This window comes from Ornithodoros turicata, chromosome 1, assembly GCF_037126465.1.
Source record: "Ornithodoros turicata isolate Travis chromosome 1, ASM3712646v1, whole genome shotgun sequence".
Taxonomy (NCBI): domain Eukaryota; kingdom Metazoa; phylum Arthropoda; class Arachnida; order Ixodida; family Argasidae; genus Ornithodoros; species Ornithodoros turicata.
The window spans coordinates 191420996-191443739 of NC_088201.1; the positions used below are offsets into that span (position 1 = coordinate 191420996).

The 22744-nt window shown below is 45.5% G+C and overlaps 1 protein-coding gene across 7 annotated transcripts in view; it reads left to right on the plus strand.

Annotated features, from left to right (window-relative positions):
• LOC135378889 (atlastin-3-like) overlaps positions 1-22744 on the plus strand; it is a 191258-nt gene that overhangs the window by 101952 nt on the left and 66562 nt on the right. For all 7 annotated transcript variants that reach the window (XR_010418606.1, XR_010418607.1, XR_010418608.1 and 4 more), the window contains exon 2: positions 21501-21563. Coding sequence is in view for 4 of the 7 variants with exons in the window: in XM_064612050.1 (XP_064468120.1) it covers positions 21531-21563 (33 nt within the window). In the remaining 3 variants the exon portion in view is untranslated. The remainder of the gene's footprint in view (positions 1-21500; positions 21564-22744) is intronic.

Here is a 22744-nt window from a genome sequence, read left to right on the forward strand (position 1 = left end):
GAGGAGGCGCTATGAATACTGCATCACTTCAGTGCGCGAAACCTTTAAAATCCTGTGATATGTCGTACAATCCAGACAACAAAAACAACAATTGTATTTTGACGATGAAGTGGGCATTTTCCAGACAAGGCTTGAGTAGAACCGGACGGTACTGATGAAAGCTTAAACATTTACCAAACAGAAAAAGTACATTTACTAAACACTTACGTTGCGCCTGCTACAAAATAGCCTTGGTTATGAGACAACATGTGGTAAAACTGTACGACATTCTTGCGTTTTCAGTCGAAGCCTCCACATGCTTGTAATATTACTTATCTTACTATATTACTTAATTATTAGGCCTACAGTGGCTCGTTGAAGGTTTTCACCTACTTTTCTGTCACTTTAGTTGCGTTAAATACTTTGGTTTAGAGTGCCCGTTGCAGCTTTATTATGGGCTGCTAACACTAATTTGCTCCAGGAATGGAAAAAGGACAACAAAGTTACACAGCACCTCCATAGTCCAAGACAATTATTTTTTAAAAATCACGAGCCCATTGCGGGAGTGGCTTCCAATTGTGTTGCTCCTCCATTGTATAGCGCGAGATCTGGAATATCCCGTTGAATGTTTGTTCAGATTTAAGCTCAACAGTTTTCCATTCGGTCAAGTGGCTTTCAAAATCCCGAACTGATGTTTCGCACCATTTGAGCACAGACTTCTCTGTCAACCATGTTGCTCACTCCCGTGCACACTGATATTGCAATATCTTGTAATGACTTTTTTCGCTTTACCCCCCGACTTGTGTGCATGAACAATGTGGGTGAGCCTTCGTATTTCCGGCAGCAAAACTCCCGATCTTGGAATTCGAAGTCTCGTAACAGAGAACATGTTCGATGAAAATATGGCATAGATACCATGACGTGAAAAAGCGACGGGTCTGTAAAAATGTCCCAACGATAACAAACAATGCATTTGAGGAGAATGGTTCACAGAAGGGGAGGAGCAGTACAGAACGTTACCCACATCATAAGTGTTACTTATATATGCTCATAACTCAGCCGTTAAATATATTTGTAGTTTACTTTTAAATTAGCGTAAACTGGATATCTCTGACACCTGTCTGTCTACAGGGAGAGGACCAACATATGCGACTCAAACCAGCTAAAGCTTTCAATGTTTTGCTGGTTTGCTTTGAGTCGTGTACATGTCCTGTACTCTTCCCCTAGTTTTTTCACGGGCTCAGGCTTTGCACATCATGGAAAATTCTCGACTGTTTCATAAAGTGATATGTCGTGTTTCAAAATCCGATTAACCTCTCAACTTCACGGGTATCATAATGCGTTTTAATTTTTGTCACATAAGCGCCAGCTGAATTTGCCTCTTTCACCTTCCTGATTTTTAAAAATGACAGTAAGCTATTTAGACGTTCCTAAAATCCCTCCCGAATACAATTTGCAAAACCTGTAAACCGTCCGGGTTCACTGCGACCAAAGATCGCCCACCAGCACCATGCAATGGAGCTCGACAGCCTTCGACCAAAGTCACAGAAAGAAGATTATATCCTCCCAAAAGATAAAGGGTATTCATTGAAAAGTAGCCCACCTCTTTCGGATTCCAAACATTTTGGGAACGCTCGGTAGGACGACGAAACAGTGGGAGAGAGGGGAAAACCTGACAGGGAAGGAAGAAAGAGGGAGAGTTCATACCGAGTACGCCACGTGGTGGTAGCTCCCGTAACTAAACTCCTCTGTCGCGGATTCCTGGGTCACAAAGACACTGTAGCTTGAACAAAACAAATATTTACTTGAGAAACAGCGAGGCTTTTAAACGAATGAACTAGCCAATGCATATAGAATACCACGCCTGTGACGAAATTATACGTTCTTCTATTGATCAACGGTTACAAAAGAGGTAAGACAGACAACAAAGAAACAGTCTTTGCTGGTGCCGGCTGAGGGTCCTGGAGCTCGGAAGGGTCGTGTCCTTGTTGGGTCGATGTTCTGTTGGTGGACGACACACGTACACGCAAACACTCACAAAGTCCTCGTTGACTGTTGTGTTGTAGTGCGACGACTTCTTCGCCGTGACACCCGTCGTTGTCACTCGTGGATACGTGAGACCACCGTTAACTACCGACACTGACCGCCCCTGCTTTCCGAATTCACCAAAGTCCCTGTTTGCGCCACCCGCGTAAGATGGAATCGAACAAGCTACATGTCCTCACCAAGTATTCTGAGCGACTTCCTTGTCTCCTCTACTTCGCCCCTTACGACGCGTTTACCTTTCATGTGTTACCTTTCACCCCGGTGCCAGACGAAACAAGACAAAAATATAAAACATACAATACCGCAAACATAGGTTTAGCTAGCCACAAAAGGCCCGGAATCCCCAAATTTATTGCTGCCACAGTTTGTCTCAGATATCTGGGAAAAACAACCCGAGTCGAGTAACCGGACACCTCCGACGCGTCTGGGTATGTCTTCCAGGTCGCTTTCGACCACCATGGGTGTGGTTCTGCGGTCGTTCCCCCCATCCACGGTTGCTCAGTTTCTTCGTTTCGTTGCTTTGACTGCGGGGTCTGGGAAAAAATCTTCTCACCTCAGACATTTGCAGAAACCAAGTAAATTATCGCCCTCTACGTAAAGCGGCTGGCCGTCTTTTGTGACAGACTTACATGTGATCACTACTGCGAATGGATAAAATTGAGTAAAGAACTTTTGAAGCAAGTAAGCGTGGGTACGTTTCTGATATTAAACGGCAATGAATTCCATTCCTGGGTGGAAAAGTGAATACAGTGGACGACACCATAGTTGGTCATACAAGTTGGTTCCACAAGCAAATTTTGACAACTGGTGTGAGTGTGAGCGGCAATAAAACTACCTGTAAATCTAATGTTCGGTACCGTTATTTGTTTTTGGAGGAGGGCCATTCCACGTCAAATGATCCAGATGTGCTGCTCGATCCCCCCGCAAAATTTTATGATATTTTTGTGGTTTCTTATGACTCCGAAAGCAACGGAAATTTGATCTTTTCCAACGCAATTGAAATTTATGGGGTGCAGGTTCCCTCAAAGACTCAGTGCTTGGCGATAACCTATGTCGTTTTAAGCAGACATTACGGCCCACATAAGGCACGGAGCACGTTAAAAAGCGTCTTATGTGGTACGGGAGAGTTCATTTTACTGTATGTAACCAATTTCAATTTTCACTATTGCACTCAAAAGGCTCGACGCTTGTGGCGTGTACGAAATTTGCAAAGTTTGTGCAAATTTACGAATTTTTCGCAATATAAAATTCTGGAATTTCTTTCTCATATTTATTTTACGTATAGCCCCCGTGCTGTATTTAAAGCACTAAAAGTCTAGCCCCGCCGGTGCACTCTATGCCGCAGTAAAAAATTGGGAAGTTGCGTAAATTTCTATCATGACGACGCTGAAAACAAGAGAAAGAAGCCGTCGCCGTCATTTGGTTAAAAACTGCACCGTTAAAACCGAACTTCACCACATAGTACACTCCTAGCCAACCTCCATTCCGAATGATATCGTTCTGTGCTTTGATTTGCTAAAAATGGGAGGAGGCGCCTCTTTTGGACACATTACCCAGACAACACGAAACCTCACTGGGACGTCCGAAAAAGATCCCCACATCCCACGTCCCGCGTGGGCAATCCCTTAGACGTCCCAGGAACAGCCGCGGAGGGCAACCACCATGAAGTCCATCATGAGTACTTCGGCGGTCGTAATGGGGACTTCCCTCCCGCTCTCCCACTTTCCTTCTTCTACTCTCTCGCAAACGCTCGCAAACTTCGAGGCCGAATTATGGCGTCCGTTAGCAACCAGATGGCGCTAATCATTTTTAATTTCTCACTAGCTTTGTAATGTTGCTCACAGCATCGTTTGAGTAACGCAAAGCTGCTAACGTAGACAATAGAGAGTAACGTACCGCGGATAACTGCATGTCATGGTTTTGAAATTGGTAACAAGCAAACGGTCATACGGTACTGCGGCTGAGTGAAACTGAACGCTAAAAGTGGCGGGCGGGAGCAGGACGGTTGTCCGTTCGGTCCGTTCTTTGTCTTTATGGCTTCCATGATGGCGGCGTGCGTCCGTGCGTATTGCTGCAGTTTGATGTACAAGTGAGAGACATGGACGGCAGTATAGGTATATTTGCTCTTTTTTAGATAACGATAGTTTGTCACGGGTTCTGTTTTTCATAATGCAGTGAAGTTTTGCAGCGTACGGACGGACATAATTTTCTGGCAGTTGAGAGCGAACACGTTTGACAACGTAAAGAGCGTTTAGTGTGTTTTTCCACAGTTTCAGGGTTCGTTATGAAGATGTTTGACAAGTTGCTAAGTTGAGAAGTTGTTTGAGAAATCGCTACCAATGGCCGAGTCCAGAACAACCCTGTAAGTTAGACTGACACTGAGTTTTATTATCAAATACAAATAGTATGAAAACACTGGCTTGTAACAAACATGTATCGTGCACCGTAACACGTTGAATGTCATTACAGGGGATCAGTCAATGAAGGATTTGCCAAGTTACAGCAGCCTGCTATCCATCACAAGCTTTTGGCCTGAACGCACACACGGTAAGCTGTAGTACTCTTTCTCTAATTTCAGGTAAACCAGAGCCAGTGCATTCATTGCGTGGGAATCAGCATGTACACATGGATAGCGTAAGCTAGCTTCCAGTACGACAAAAAGGATGCTATGCCAGGGGTAACTGACTCTCCTCTGTCCTATGCACTTTAAGATTGCTCTCAGCAGAAGATTACTCACTTCCATCTTCTCAGTTCAGAGGAACAAGTCAGCGTCATCTACAAGGTGTCCCGCTTTTTCATTTCTATCCCAAGCAGAGCACCCAGTGATGCAATTCTTAACATTTTCCTATCTATATAGGTAACCACAACAGTTCTTTCACAGCGGCCTGTCCTGCAGCATCCCAATGAACAACTACTGTACGACCCGTATGGGAATTTTTTTCATGAGCAGATCAACAATGCCAAGGTAATTAAATTTGTGATAGGATTCCAAATGTGTCCCTGCTTGCAGGAGCTCCATTTGGCATGCCACTGACCTGTATTACCACGTGAGGCTTGCAAACTGGGCATGTTTACCTCCTGTACTGTTTCAGAGCAATCTGTATAAGCTAAATAATGAAATATATTTATTTTCTGTGTGTATGTGCATACTATGTGGACAGTATAAGTACAGCTTGGGACAAAAGTTTACGGAACACGGCACCTGCGTATTTCTTCATCGGAGCGCTTTCCTGCTAGCTATCACGAAGCGGTCGAATAGGGAACAGGTGGCGAGCTATTCTATCCATCTCTCAGTATGTATGTCCACTCCTTTTTGCTGCTAGGTTGTCGCTCCATTGGAGAAACGCGACACCCTGGTGTTCCGTGAACTTTTTTTTTAAGCTGTACATACAGGTTTTCGCCCCAAGCGGTATCTAAGTAGCTCTTCTTTTTTCTTTCTTTTTTTAATTGTATTCTCAATAACAAAACATTTTGTATATGGCCCTGGAACGAAAAAAAACTATGAAGTATATGATCTAAATATTTAATTACGTCTCGGTTTTGTTTGTTGTCAGGTTACCTCACGAAGATCCCGGTGCCTCTAGCGTCGCTACCTTCATGGGAGGGAAATGAAATAGACAACTATGTTGTGACTGCACCACGCATCGCGAACTCAGGAAAGTCACAAATCAGGAGCAGCACATGGAAGCAACAAAGAGGACATTTAAACTGTGTGTACTCAGATACATAGCTTTGTTTCGGTTACTTAGTTGAAAACTGCACCACTCGCTTATGAGACAAGCATATGTTGCCTTGCGCGTTAGAAAAATCTATTAAAATTGCCTTTGTAGTAAGCTGTGTATTTTTATAGGGACACGCTATATCAGACATCAGCTCTGGATTCATGGTGTAAAAATCTGATACTAACGCGGCAAATTTTGAACTGTAATTTTGAAAATTTAATTTCTCAGCATGAGAAAATTATTAAATTGCTTGTAATTTGTGACAAAAGTTATAGATAAAACTTCACATTTCAAGCGAAAATGTGCTGTAGATGTGCAAGCTATCGTTCCTATCTTTTTTTAGTGTGGAAGCTGACAGGACTTGTGCGTACAAAAATTCTCTATGGATCTTTGTGGCAATCTCAGAAACGGCATTATATTAATTTGCTTGTATCTGTATGTCGATATATGCATAGTTTGCTACAAGTGCTCTTATTTGGGCATACCAGTGCCACACCTTACCTTTTTGGCTTCAACTTCTGAATTCAATTCGACTTGCCTTTTAACATAACCGGTGTCCCGTCTCTGTTTAGTGATTCACTGTGCCGTAATGAGGCTGACCGGGGAACGAATCACTGGCTGTGACAAGCCAAACTGTTCTCTTTACGCAGATGTGATGTCATGCTTACGGTGTTGCACATGTCATTTTCGTCTGTGCAATGTTCCAAGTAAATGTGATTTGTAGGATTTTGGATTGCTATAGGAACTGTGCAGTGTGATATTTTGTTCCTTTGAAGCTCAAATATATTTGAAACCAATAAACTGACAGTTTTTCCCTGTATAAAAGCGAATGTGGTTTCCTTATAGCGTACACACTAACAGTGTGGAGTTCGTAAATACGCGCACCGGATACCGATGACCCTAGAGAACAATCAGCAGATGGGGCTAGCACCTCTGCAGAGCAAATATGCTATGCTGTGAAGCCTCCTACCAGCGTGGGCTTGAGGTACCGGAGAAGTCCCTCAGAAATCCTTTAGAGATCTCGAGGGACGTCTATGGGACCGTCACTGTTACGTACTTTGGAGTTTCATTCAGATCTCCCAGTGACGTGTATGGAACCAACTGCGGTCCTCTCTGGGATGTCTGCAACATCCGCATGGAGGCATACCTGGGACGTCCCTGGTACGCATCTGTGTTGTCTGGGTATCTTGTCCCAGATAGGCGCCTCCTCCCTGTTTTGAACAAATCATGACACAGAATGATATTCTTCGGAATGATGGTTGGCTAGGAGCGTGCTATGCGGTGAAGTTGTGTTGTAACAGTGTGTAAGCCCTTGCGTTGCTAGTGGATCCACCGAGGCAAATGGGAACTTGTATCCCAACTGTCAGACGGAAGAGGTGTGGCACGGGGTTGGCTCGATTCCGATTGGGCGCATATCGACCTGCTGTCGTTGCGTCTCTGTTGTTCTTCGCACCTATATCCACTCCACTGAGTAAGAAGGGAATTTCTATGGTTCTGTTACGCGCTCGAAAAACTAATAAATAACAAAAATGAACACTTTCGGTTCTAGCCGCTTCAACGTAGACGCTGTGTGTGCACCCTCAAGACAGAAGCGCATAACACGCTGCGCCTTTTCGTGTTGATCATCAAAAATAAAAAAAGGGCGGACACCACTCCCTGTCTTTCTTCGAAACCGAAGCGGTAACCCTATCATTCGTGGCAATGGGTGGCGCACAGAATCATATTCGCTTTTGTTATTAGGATGCACACAAACGGTCTGCGTGGGACAGACCATAACGTGAAGTGCCCCGTTTCACTTTAGTTGTTTAGTATTTATCTATTAGTATTGCCCCACTTGTTCCGTTTGTCCTTTCGCCGTCTGTCCGTCCATGTCGTTTAGAAGTTACTGTACCCCTATAAATGGTACATTTATAAGCTACGACGACTGTATTTGGGTTACACTCTTAGAAGTGTACTTCACCACATAGCGCGCTCCTAACCAATCTTCATCCCGAATGACAACGTTCCCGCCCCTGATTTGTTGAAAACGGGAGGTGGAGTCTATTCTGTGCCGTGCATAATAGACACAAAATAGGCTCCGCATCCCGTTTTCAAGAAATCAGTGGCGATAACGTTGTCATTCGGGGTGATGGTTGTCTAGGAGCGTGCTGTGCGGTGAACTTCAGTTTTTGCTGTGTACCATAGCACAGTTCATTTGTAAGAGTGTATATTCAAAAGTAACGTCTATTGCTCCAACAATGTCACGTTACGAGTCATTTTTAATCTCTAAATAGAGGTATTGGACGCGTAACTTCTATGATGTTTTGAAACCTACACTCTTAAAAATGAACTTCAGCACATAGCACGCTCCTAGCCAACCACCATCCCGAATGACAACCTTCTCGCCCCTGATTTGTTGAAAACGGGAGGAGGAGCCTATTTTGTGCCGTGCATAATGGTCACAAAATAGGCTCCTCCTCCCGTTTTCAACAAATCCAGGGCGAGAATGTTGTCATTCGGGGTGATGGTTGGCTAGGAGCGTGCTAGGCGGTGAAGTTCATTTTTAAGACTGTAGCCAACCATCACTCCGAATGACAACGTTCTCGCCCTAGATTTGTTGAAAACGGGAGGAGGAGCCTATTTTGTGCCATGCATAATGAACACAAAATAGGCTTCTCCCGTTTTCAACAAGTCAGGGGCGAGAACTTTGTCATTCGGGATTATGGTTGGCTAGGAGCGTGCTATGTGGTGAAGTTCATTTCTAAGAGTGTGCGTGTATGTAGACGTTACACGCTGTTAAAAGTCACAATAAAAGTACCGAGTTAAGAGTGTAGTTTTGGAGGCGGACGCAGGGATGTTCGGCCGAGCTTACCTGCCAACAACGCATCACCTGGTGCCGGCACGGGCCCCGAACAATTGAGCCGCTATTGTACACTGTTAAAACAGAACTTCATTACATAGCACGCTCGTAGCCAACCATCATTCCAAGTAATATCATTCTGTGTCCTGATTTGTTCAAAACAGGGGGGAGGCTCCTATCTCGGACAAGATAATGTGTCCCAGATAAGCGCCTCCTCCCATTTTCAACAAATGAGTACACAGAATGATATCATTCGGAATGATGGTTGGTTATGAGCGTGGCTATGTGGTGAAGTTCTGTTTTAACAGTGTAGATCAGAATTAAATTCAGTTGTTCCCTGGCCTCCGGCTTGAGTGGTTCTACTCATTCCACCAATCAGAGAGGATCTATTTTGAAAGATTTACTTTGTACACTCTTATAGATGAACTTCACCGCACGGCACGCTCCTCGCCAACCATGATCTCGAATGATGTCGTTATCTGCCCTGGGGGCTTAATCGCAAGTCCACTTCACGAGCTAACGAGAGCAACGGCTATCGTTAAAACTAGCGCGAGACGGGTTTCACGGGGCATATTTCGTGCTCGCTTCGTCAACGGGACAGTGGCGTAATCTCTGACCACAACTTCGACCTATGGCGGGCTAGAAGGACTGGTGTGCCAAGCGCCTAATCTAATGCATGGGGAGCGCGTGGTCACGGACGTGGACAAGATGGCGGCGAATTGCACGAGCTTTTGCGCTGTCGCTCGCAGCGCGCCACGCGGAAAGTCACATTTTTGTGGGGCTCACAAACGCTCTTCTGTTGCGAGCCGACCACGTGCTGTTCCTGCAGCACAGATTCGCGCCGGCTGAAAAGTTGTACAGCCCATCTGCGCCAAAAGTCGCGAGCGCTCGCGCAAGGTCTTCTCTCTGGTTGTTTATTTAGTTTTCATGTGCAAATATAACTCGTCCGGGACGTTGAACGATTGCTGCGTAAGGCATTCTGTGGGTTGGCAATACAAAAAGGCATGTGAGATGAGACGCACTAAAGCAAATATTCCGTTGTCGCAGTAACAACGCTGAAACGTAAAATTTTTGGGAATGCCCAATATGGGTCGGCTAGCTACCAATGCATACACTCGTAGACATTGATTAATAAACACCCCCTTGCATGGGCGCCGCTGGGATTTTCTCCAGGGGGGGGGGGCAAACCAATCCGACCGAGGTGGTGGTGGTGCTGGTGGGGGGTGGGGGTCGTTATGGGTGCCGCGAGTGCAGGGCGGGTGTGGAGGCCTTCGGGCTGGTGCTCAAAGTACCGGATGTTCCTCTAGTTATGGGTGTCGAATGCGCCCGCAACTATATTGTTTTGGCTCAGTAACCCTATGCTTCGGAATTCTTACGTTTTGCCGTTTCTCGGCAACGCAATCCCTTGTCCGTGAAAAGGCTCACTCCTGATTTTCTGTTTCATACTACGTTTGCCGTCGCCACTTCTGCTGCCCTTTCCGTCAGCGATTATCTCATTTCTGTTGATTTCGCAAAAACGAGAACACACGGTGAAACAGCCGTGTCTACTTGTGACAAGTTAACAATATCAAGTGGTGATTTATTTTCAGCAGATCTGGACAACAAATATCAGTATAGACGATAATTCTCTACCCTCACTGTAGGCGCCTTTGCTTTTCCCGCGCAAAAGAGTTGACACCTTTTTCCACAAATGTGTTGTCGCCACCCACTTTTTCGCGATGAACCGTTCATCATGCACAGCGCGTTTAGCTGGTCCTCAGTCATTGTGGAACGAAGCCAGGTTCTTACCCTCCGCAGGATGCTGAAAAACTGTTCCAGGGTACATGTTGTAGCAGGCAAACATTTTCCAGCCACAGAACACACCAGAACAGACGTCGGTGGTAATGGGAGTTTGGAGGATATGATCTGCTACCCCCGCTGTCTGGCGAATTGATATCGACGTTCCCACGGCAGGATTTATCTGGTGTGTCCTTGGAGGCCGGAATCGTCATAACAATTCGAGACGGACATAGCGTCTGAAGAGACAATCGACAAGAAGGCTAAACCTTGGGGAATACTGGATAATGCATACTCAGGAAAATAAATATCCTGAGTCAACATAATGTACAGCAGGCCATGCCAGTCACCTGTAACTGCTTACATGAAAAGCCAGTCATATTAACGATGAACAGAAAGTTCGTTACGCACTGCACCAAGCTAACCACGTAAAAACAGGTTTCCACGGGTCGCCCTCAAGGGTCCCGGGGCAACGGGTGCCCTTAGGGCGAAGTTGCGGGTGGTTTGGGAATACGGCCCATAGAGGTGCTATGTGCGATCATTTTTTTCGGTCCTCATAAACTGTCTTTTGTAAGCGTCGCTTAATACTTCAAAGGGTCCTCAACTTTGAATTGCCACTCAACCATGACTCCCTAACGCTGGTGAAACGCTGGTGACAATATCGTTTCCGAAACCGCACTTGTCAGGGCATATACAGCCTAAACATGCTGCTTAACCATGAAACCGTAGAGGCGCAGCTTATTTCATTGCACTGTGGTTAAAGGCCACAGGCAGTTCGTGTAGCTTTTCGCAGTCAATTGCTAGTAAAAGTTGAAAGATGAAAGTCACTGAAAAGGTTAGCCAGCTGTAGGATTCGAACCCACATCTTCTGGATTACCGGTTCTGGATTCAGGCCTCAGAACATCAGTTATCTCATGCTATTAAGAGTGTTCGTCGCGGAGAGAAGAAGCTCTCTTCCGCAACTTTGAATATGCTACTGAATATACTAAAACAATATCTGAAACAGTGCAGTAACCTGTATGAGTAACACACACACGATCTGTACTGTCACTGGGCGCATTAGGCCAGGACACAATGCTTGTTATTCTTCGTCACCCTCAATCTCCTCTGATGGGGAAATCAAATCGTGCCTTTTTGTGACAGCTCTACACGAACCGTCTCCTTTCGTACGCTTTGAGATGTACTGCATGGGACGCATTTCATTGCCCATTAGTTTGACGGCTCGCATTGGTTTCGTCATACACCAATATGCTCTACCAAAACTGTGTTCGAAACAGGCAATAATATGCCTCATGATGACTTTTTATTTGGGATACGCACCTTTGCCTCAGCTGCCAATGCAAGACCGCCCATCACAGTACACATCGATACTCACTTAATTGATACGCCGCATAATTTTTTATGTGTAAAAAGCCGTGCGGCAGTCTAAAGTTTCTATTTGTGTGCTTCACCAGTCGTGCAAATGATGTTCGCACATTACCGTTTCTGCTTATGTTTGCCATATACATGTTGAAGGAAACACGATTTGTCTTTGAGAGTGCATTTGTTGCAGCTGCCGAGACCAACAGCACGTGCGTATAAGACAGCACGCGCACGCTTCGCTTTTATTTATTTTGTATTTTCGGTAGATTCCATCTATTTTTCTCATGCGCTGCACTCCGGAGCGCGCTCAGATGCTGTTCACATACCCTATCACGTGAGGGCGAGGGCGCCGTAAACGACAGCGCAAGCAGCACGTGGTAGCCACCTGTCGGCAGGCCCATCGTCCCGACCCGACTTCATCCTTCGCTCAGCACACCATTCATTCTAGCCCGCCATATTCGACCGAACATACTCGGCTGCATACCGAAATGGGGGAAGGTACAGAATCCGAGCGATGCGCGCGGCCCTTCTCATCCTCTTCTCCGTCCTTAACACGGCAAGCGAAGCAGGAGGTTACCGAATAGAACAAACGTAACGACGATATCCCCTAGGCGCAATCGCATTTTTTCGTCAACCGATGTCGTTAAGCTGTCTGTGTCGTTACGGCCGTGCACGTGACATTAGCCTACTACGCCTGGGGCGCGAGCGAGTCAACGTCATTTCCGTCACTTCACTTCTTCAGTTTTTCGACTATTCTTTGGAAGGCAGCAAACATGCCGTCGTCGCGTGGTTTTCGCAGTGCTCAAACAACTCCCTAGCAATACGAGGTTATGGCCCGATGCATGCAAACCAACGGTATTTTAGGGGGTAGTTCCGTATCGGGACCACTGGTTTTTAAAAATTTGTGAAGGAGTTAGAAAAATAAATATTGCAGAGAAGTGGAAGAAGGTCATATACTGAATCTAAAAATGCAAGAATTATAAAATTCTGTGGACTAGAACTTTTATATGCCTTTCAACAGCCCCATCTGATTCACTTTTAGCACAGGGGAAACACGGGACTGCTAAGCCTAACGGAGTCGGAACTTGCCATCTTACAAGAGGTAGAGTGCAAAAGGCACTATGCGGACTGGGCCTCGGGTTAGATCAGAAGGTCCTCAGTAAAGATGGCGGATCGCCCTCCAGAAACGGGCGATAAAACTAAAATGTTATACGTTTCAGGCAATATACGAGGGTCATTCCTGTTTAATTTCGTAACTAATTAGCTCCTCTTTCACGTAAAAGCGTTTGATTATTGTTTTTATTCTCTTTTCTTTAAAAAAGCCTGTGGTCCCGATACGGAACTACCGTATTTTCCGGTGTATAACGCGCGCGTTATACAATAAAAAGTGCTCTGAAGAGCTGCTGCGCGTTATCTAACGGTGCGCGTTATACACGCAAATATTTTCCTGCAGAGTTCATTTTCAGGTCAGTGACGTACACATTCTAGCCACTTCCAGGTTGTGCTGTGGTTTTCTCCCGTATCTCTAAGGGTCAGTTGACAGATCCTGGCGAAAGGACACTGGACTTCATAAACGGTCAATAATCTTGAATTCATTTCAGAAGAATGGCGTGATTGAGAAGGGACGCGAAACGGAAAGCATAGAGGACACTGAAGTATACTATGATGTAGACGACGACGACGACTGAGCTATGACGGAGCGAGGCTCGTGACCTGCTGTTTGCATTCGTCGGCTGGCCCATTGCTTGCATCAGCAGCTATTTCCGGAGAGCTGGTCATTAAACGCTCTGCCAACGTGAACCCAGCCCTAATTCCTATTCTAGTAGCTTTGGAGTTACTACATACTATGACAGCGACGCTGTTGCATCGGAGTTTAATAGATATGACTAAATGTGTTTCAAATATAGCATATGCATACGTATATGATACACCGCTTTGGTTTATTGTGTATACTGGTGGCAGTACAGAATCTTGTAGCACCATTGCGGTGCGCGTTATGCACCGGTGCGCGTTGTACATCGAACATTTTTCAAATTCGGCCCGTTTTTAGGGGTGCGCGTTGTACACGAGTGCGCGTTATACACCGGAAAATACGGTACATCCGTAATATATTCCGAGGAGCATCCACCATATACTGACTGGGAAGACTTAGAAGCCAGGCTGAATGCTGTTGGAGGTGCCGTGAAAAACGTGCCGGCGAAAGCGGCCCCACATTTTCCGAAGCCATGTATTATACCAGTACCTGTTCTCCATTAAATCCTCCCACGTTGCTTCCTGCGCGACGAGTAATCTGCAGGAGCTCCCCTCTACGTTTTACACCTGCACATTGTGAATATGAGTTTGTGGGTACGTTTGTTTGCGTTCGTCTCCAGGCATTTTCTTTCTCCCTTTCCTTCTCGCGGTAGTTGATGTTATTAAAGCACTTGTCGCTCAATATTATTTTGTTCTAATTTTGTTACGAGCTAGATCATGAAAGTGCCACTCTTATATAAAGCGCTGAAATAAATCGAATGTACCAGTTTTCCAAGATTAGACCCCGGGTTTGAAAATACACATTCAAGGGGATATATGTTTGTAAGTGCAAATAATATACCTTCAGGGGGCGTAAAATTACTTTTATACCTGGGACAAGCGCCCTGGGACAAGCTGTTTATACCCTAAAAGGTATAAAATTTTCTAACAGTGTAGTACGTGGGCTGCTCTTTTTGACAGGCGGAATACCTTCCTAAAATCTATTTCATCTAACTGAAATCCATCTTGAAGGTTACGGCTGCGTGGATCACGGTTCGCAGCTTCCGTTATCTTCCAGGCAAAGAAACCTTCCGCCATTTTCATGTTCTCTGTGGGCGCATGCAATGTTAACGTCTTTTCACCTGGATTACCCTCTCGTATAATACCGATCACGGTATGTAGTTTGCCTAAGCCAAAGATTGCGCCACTTTTAACGAAAACGAGTTACGTCATGCGTCGCGCGGAGCAAATCACGGGCCCGCTAGGCCCGCTGTGACAGCCTCGTTTCCTCGTTATACGTGCAACTTCGTTATCATTTTTCGTTTCGGTAAGCTAACGATTTCTGTTAACGCTGACGTTAACGCTAACGCTGCTGTTCCGAAAGTATGAAGACGTTGTGATATTCAGAACCGTGGTCCCAACTTCATTCATAAACGCACATTGCTTTCCAAATTTCCATACTCCTTCGTGAGAAATTTGAGAAAAACTACCGGGCGGCGGTTCCACTCATACTTGGAATTGCGCGGATTGGATAGCCACACCTAGCCAGCTCTGCCTGGCAACCAGTTTGTGTTTACACTCCGTCATGGCCGCTGTATCGTGCTGAAACAGCTGTCACGAGCTATCGGGGACCACCGCACCGTTTTATCGTGTTTCTTATAAGGAATACTTCGTCTTCGAGCACGTTCTCGTTCTCAATAGCTTTGGTGGTGCTTTCTGCACGCGCAGCAAGTCCGCGCATAGTGCGCTGCCAAAGCTATTGAGAATGCGTAAGTGTACGTCACACGTTAGGTGTTAGGTCTTGTTGGTAGCATGAAGCACAGTGCGGGCACAGAATGTCCGCTCACGACGGCCGTCGTTGCACAACGAGGCCATCCTGTAAGGCTTGTTAAAGAAGACCGGCAAAACTATCTTTGAGGCTATTAACGACAGCAATTATCACGGAACACACCCAAAACATTCACCTTCGCCCATAGATCTCCGCCATCGCATCGACGATTTGGCGTTAGCCAAGCCACGAGCGCGGCTAAGCCAGGACGAAGCCGGGATTGGTCAGGGTTTGCCGACCACAGGACCGCCGTGCCAGGAAAATTTAAAAAATTGTTTTCTTAAAACTACAAACAAATGGGTGAAAATTTTTCACATGTATGCTCCCTGTGCGGAAACGAACGCACAGCCCAAGCATGGCTCCATTCTGTCGCAGTCGAAAATCGGCGGAGCTGAGCTTTAAGCGATTAAGCCCCCTGATTTGTTGAAAGCGGGAGGCGTACGCATTTTTGTGGCACTTATGCTATTGATAATCCTCACAAAAAAAAGCGTACACCTCCCGTTTTCAAAAAAAAAAGTCAGCGCAGATAACGATGTCATTTGAGATCATGGTTGCCGAGGAGCGTGCTGTGCGGTGAAGTTCATTTTTAAGAGTGCATTCGAAAAACACCGCCCAGCTAAGCCGCCAAATTTTTTAGATGAAGAACACTGCAACGTCTGGCCCCAGCAAGACTCTGGGCTACTGTGTCAAGCCAGGCTTTTGCTACATCCTAGACTGTGGTGTTGTCGCTCTGGTCCAGGAGGTACGTGCGATCACAAGTCCGAGCAACTGTGTTCTCCGGCAAGACCGACTTTTTTGAGAATTCTTTAAAGTCATCTTACTTGGGCATCTTTCGGGTGAACAGCTGCAGCAGCCATTATGAACGCACAATGCCACTGAACATTTTTGGTCGAAGCAGTGCCTACTACTTGACTACAAATCTGAACACGTTGCCATACTACTACGGCATCATATCCAACAGTGGTGCTTTCCATAGCATCACTTTACTGTTGTATCAACACCTTTCACACTTTTCGAAAGGCCCTTCTCAGGGCCAGACCACGTGATTTCAATACAGGCTAGCCTCTGCATTAAAGAAAACCCACAGAGATTATCACTAAAATCCTAACTGCTTCCATCTCACACAAATTTAGTGGCAAAGCATTGACGTTAAGCGTTGTTTGCAGCATGTTTATGTGTAACCTGTCTTAAACAGCCTGCCCAACTTTCAAAATATGCAACAATACATAAATTACTCTCTTTGGATCCCTGAGTGACGTCGTCATGCTTATCATTGCTACTCCTTACGTCACAGCAAATTCACCAGGGATTTTTGCCAAGCTGCGAAGGACGCAGGACACTAATTTGTGAATGTCCTCCTACGTTTACATGGTGTACCATGCAAAATTAAGGAAGCATGTTTATCATTTTCAGTCACTGTAATATGCTCTTAATTGCATATTTAATTGCCACTTCTATGAAGCGCACCTGACATTTGGGAAAAATTTTTTCGTTGCAACTTTTGCAGCAAACAGATAAATTATTCTGTTTGCAACCCTGAGTGACGTCGTCATGCTTGTCAATGCTACTCCTTACGTCACAGCAAATTCACCAGGGATTTTTGCCAAGCTGCGAAGGACGCAGGACACTAATTTGTGAATGTCCTCCTACGTTTACATGGTGTACCATGCAAAATTAAGGAAGCATGTTTATCATTTTCAGTCACTGTAATATGCTCTTAATTGCATATTTAATTGCCACTTCTATGAAGCGCACCTGACATTTGGGAAAAAATTTTTCGTTGCAACTTTTGCAGCAAACAGATAAATTATTCTGTTTGCAACCCTGAGTGACGTCGTCATGCTTGTCAATGCTACTCCTTACGTCACAGCAAATTCACCAGGGATTTTTTCCAAGCTGCGAAGGACGCAGGACACTAATTTGTGAATGTCCTCCTACGTTTACATGGTGTACCATGCAAAATTAAGGAAGCATGTTTATCATTTTCAGTCACTGTAATATGCTCTTAATTGCATATTTAATTGCCACTTCTATGAAGCGCACCAGACATTTGGGAAAAAAATTTTTCGTTGCAACTTTTGCCCGCAAACAGATAAATTATTCTGTTTGCAACCCTGAGTGACGTCGTCATGCTTGTCAATGCTACTCCTTACGTCACAGCAAATTCACCAGCGATTTTTGCCAAGCTGCGAAGGACGCAGGACACTAATTTGTGAATGTCCTCCTACGTTTACATGGTGTACCATGCAAAATAAAGGAAGCATGTTTCACATTTTCAGTCACTGTAATGTGCTATTTATTGCATATTTAATTGCCACTTCTATGAAGCGGACAAGACATTTGTGAAAACATATTTCGTTGCGAGTTTTGCCCACAAACAGATAACGAACCGACACGACACAACACGACCGACGTTGCCAACTTCAGCGGGATATTCGTTCAAGTTGGCATTGTCGTCTGCATGTCGCTCGTTTCGATCAACATCGAGTCGACATTGCCAACTTCAGCGTGATATTCGTTGCACGTTGGCATTGTCGGCTGCATATCGCTGGTTTCAATCAACATCGAGCTGACGTTGCCAACTTGAGCGTGATATCTGTTGCAAGTTGGGGTTGCCGGCTACATGTCGCTGGTTTCAATCAACATCGAGCCGACATTTCCAACTTCCAGTAGCTATCCCGCTGAACTTGGCAATGTCGGCTCGATGTTGATCGAAATCTGCGACATGTAGCCGACATTGCCAACTTTAGCATGATATCTCTTGCAAGTTGGCATTGTCCGATCAAGTCAAGATCGAGCCGACTATGCCAAATTCAGCGGGATATTTGCTGGAAGTTGGCATTGTCGGCGCAATGTCGTTTTCTTTTTTTTGTCAACATTGAGCCGACATTGCCAACTTCTGTCGTATGTCGGCCACAAGTTGGCAGTGTCAGATATATATCGGGCCGACATGCCCAGCTTACTGCAGACATCGGCTCGATGTAGTGTGCTGCCTGGGCAGAGTTAGTTTCGAGACGTGTGTGCATGCCACTTGATTCTGCCCCCGTGGATATGGACAGAACTCATTTCTTAAAAGTTATTTCTAAAAAGTGAATTTCTACGTCGTTTATTTTCATCGTTTTATTTTAAACCGATTTATTCCGGCGTCATCCCCCCTCCCCCCTACGCAGCAAACACGCAGCATACTGTCCAGATATCGCGTGGGATGTTACGGGGATTCCACCGTTTAATACACCTCGTGTTGCGCTGTATTGCGCTTTCCGCGTGAAATGCGGACCTGCGCCATACGGTGCATGTAGGTGCCCCCGATTTCACAACGGCTTGTAAGAAACGAATACGCGGATAAGCGCCGTGTGACATGCACCACCTGGGCAACGATGACTAACGTGACCTTGGGTCGATATTCTCGCCAGTCACTGATCTCTATTGTAATAGGCTGGATAGCGGATTGAGGGTGCAACCGAACGGTCACCGGCCGCCATCTTGCGAAGCTCAAAACATTGCCGTCCGCGACTCAGCTGCATATTCTGCATGCGCCTTTGCGTAGCATTTTTGTGGTGTCATGCCCACCTGCTGTGGTTATGGGTGTACTGCCCGTACTGGCAAGATACCCGAGACGACATTTCACAAGTAAGTGACTTAGTTTATAAATGTGATTTATTAGTCCACGAGCGGGGCGACAAAACGTTGCTGTTGAAGCATGTGCGCGGCACTTTGTGACTCGTATCTCAAGATCTAAACGTTAAACTTTAAGCAGTACGTTATCTGGATATAGTCATTGTGATAGTCCAGACTTCCTGCAGTTCACGGGTATGGTCTCGTCACATAGCAGGCGTTGAAGTGCGCTTGTCAGGTGTGGGATCTACGGCTCAGTTTGTTGGTCACGGTATCGACGATTGCTTGCTTGGATCAGCCTTGTCATCCCTGCCGTAACTGATGGCACAAATTGTTCAATGCAGGTTCCCTCATAGCCGCCCACAACATTTAAAAAAGTGTGTGGTGAATGTCAGGCGAAAGGACTGGACGCCGTCGAGGACATCACTGGTCTGCAGCAAACTTTTTAAAGACAGGTGCTTCGACAGAACAGGGCAAACCGTTCGACTGAGGCCTGACGCTGTGCCCAACAAGTTCGACTTCCCAGAACACATAAAGAAAGTAATAATGCATACGTCATATGTAGAGGTCGGATTTATATGCACTAAAAGCTGGTTGAACACACATGCATGAAAAATTCATTAATCTCGCTCAAAATATGCACCTCTAGAAATTCACTTGCATGCATTTAAAACACGCAACAAATTCACTGGGGCAAAAGTATCTTACTTTATGCAGTGTACAAAAAGCACGCAGAGTTGAAATCATAGATCGAGAAGTTACCAGTCAAAAGGAACTCACACAAAATAGCACTACACAGGTGTAGCCTCATTTTAATAGCAGCGGTTCTTACTTCCGGAACAGAATACTGTCATTGATTGAACATCACGTTTTATGACATAAAATGCCATGGAAGAACGAGAGAAAGCAAAAAAGCAAGTGGACGTGAGTGAAAAGCGAATTAAAAGTACCTTGAAACTTAGCTTAAGTTACTTTGGCAAAGTTACCTGAAAAAGAAATGAGTTCCTCTGAAAGTTACCATGGCGCAAAAGTAGAGAGTTAGGTTATCAGTTACCAGAAAAAGGAACTTAGTTACAGTAATGAGTTGCCTCGAACTCTGGTTGAAAGTGTGTATTTGCATGAAAGTCTAGCCTCTATGAATCATGTTCCCTAGTTAAGAGTTTCAAGCGATGGTTGATGATTGGAATCAGTACTGCATGAAGGGCACCTTAAAGCTGCAACTAGTCTAATATATGAAAACACTCCTGAATTATGCATTCATATGCAGTTAAAAGCCACTCCATATTGGATAGGACGGCACTAAGATGGGCAAAATCATATAAAGAAAAAAGTATTGCATGAAAATTTTGCCTAACGTACAAACTCGTATTAGTGGGACATACAAACACACCAGCCACATGTCTCTTTGGTGCGTTCCAGCATGTTTACTTTACTTAGAGACAATAAATAATTTTTCAACCTCGAATGTCAACTCTTTATTCTCCCTGCTTAAGTTTGCGACAATATATGTTTGAATGCAGCCCAAATGAAAACAATGTGATCCGTCTGATCAAAGAAGTTTCCCAGTGCTACAGCAGTATCGGGCTGTACCACCTTGCCAAGGAATATACAGAGAATGTGACAACCAGGCCTCATCTGCGAAAGAAATTGTCAAGGTTGATCATATTCAAAAACCAGTAATGCACTCTGCCCACTTACCTGGTTGACTTGCTGTTGCAACTGGACTTGTGATACAGTGGAGGGAGGATACTGGAAAACAGGAGGAGGAGCCTATTTTGTGCCGTGCATAATGGACACAAAATAGGCTCCTACTCCCGTTTTCAGCAAATCAGGGGCGAGAACGTTGTCATTCGGGATGATGGTTGGCTAGGAGCGTGCTATGTGGTGAAGTTCATTTTTAAGAGTGTAGTTACGGTATTTAAATACTGTATTTATATTTTGTAAGGAATTTCACCAGATAGCGCCCTCCCAGCCAACCATCACCCCGAATGACATCGTTCTCTCCCCTGATTTGTTGAAAACTGGAGACCTACGCCTTTTTGTAGCCATTATGTACGACATAATAGTACAAAAAACGCTTACGCCTCCCGCACAACTCCGCAGTTCTTTGCGCTGTTTCTTAACCCCCAATGATACAGCCCTCCTGTAGTGTCTACATTTCTACCCCGGACCAAGCAGAGTGAGAGCACACAGTCGCATATATTCGTTCGGTTAGTCACGTTCGGTTAGGTTCCCAAATTTATTGCTTCCCGCTGTCTGTCTCGGATCCGTGGGATGGAAGAGCCAGAGTTGAGAAATCCAACACTTCGGTGCTTGTATTTACGTTGTCCATATCCCCCTCGACTATCCGCGGCAAGAACAGGGGTGTCAATTCCTCTCACTGCCACCATACACCGTGACACGATTCCATGTGTTTTTGTCCGGAATCTGAGAATTGTTTCCAGATCCCAGGCATTTAACGAAACAAGTCTGAACTATTGCCGTCACATAAAGTGACCGGCCGTGTTTTGTGACAGTGATCGTGCCGCATACTTGAAGAGCACTTACTGCATCACGCATTAGTGTGAACAGTTTGACAAAAGTTGATCCTTTGTGAACGCAGCTCTGAAGCTTTCTCGGGAGCGGATGGAAAATGGCTTCGGGGGAAAGTGCCTTGCAAGAGAGGGTAAGTGGATTACTTCATTTCTAACAATGTACAGCTCGAAGCATAGTTAACTGGAACGCTGCTTCGACAGGCGGAGCTTGAAGAGAAAGCACCCTAGCAGCGTTTAGGATAAATAAAGGGAAAGCGTGTTTCGACTGTTCCACTTGTGCTGCGGGGTGTCCGTCTTGCCATGAGCCGTTGACTCGGCATTACCTTCACTCGTGATTATCAACGTGACGTTTCTTCGGGTTTGCTGGCCGATATCGCGCGGATGCGATGCCGTTATCTTACTGATACACGCGAAGGTGGACAGCAAATCCGATAAATTTGCCACCACACCGCGTGCATGCTCATTTCTTTTATCACAATGATGAAAATGCCGCACTCAGCGAACGTCCTGCCATTACCTGTCATAGTCGCTAGGGCATTAAGAACAAGACATGACAGGTAGTGCAACCTGAACTGGGGAGTGCTTCCCCTCAAAGGGGAAGCACTGCGCATGACGCAAAAGCGCCCTTGACAATTATTATCGAGAACAACATGCGCGCCCAAACAAGATATGAGCAGGCATCAACCCTAGATACAATCATCAAATATGACAACCCTTCCCCCCCATAACAAACACAAGAAAACAAAACAGTCAAGGAGATCAACAATTTTCAAATTATGGCACTCAACTAACGATAAACATGAAGCATACAATTCTATGCACTATATTTAACAACAGGACGTCGAACTCGACTTGATCTTCTAAGTGGCGGTGTAGCGGTTCTGTCCTCTGACGTACCCTCCGGCGTAACAGAAGAGCCCGACTGGGACTGCTCCGGAATAGACCTTGAGCCTTGATCCGGCGGTGGTGGCGATCCAACAGGAAGCCCCGTTGCGCTCGACGGTGATTGCTCCAACACAGGCGGTTGCAGTGTTGTATGTTCACTAGTAGGTTCACTGGTACCTTCTGATCCCCTCAAGTGTTCCGTGGATGCTTCCTGCGATCCACGACGCAAGTGGTCTTGGTGACGGGTCCAGGTAAGACCACCAGGCCGTTGGACTACGGCTGACTGCGATCTTGAAGTCCGAGTGACCACAGCAGGAACCCACGGCGGTCCAGGCCTAAAATTTCTCGCAAATACAGCATCACCAGGCTCGTAATCACTTGGCATACGAGCGTTCCTGTCATGATGCAATTTGCTGTACAGCTGCTT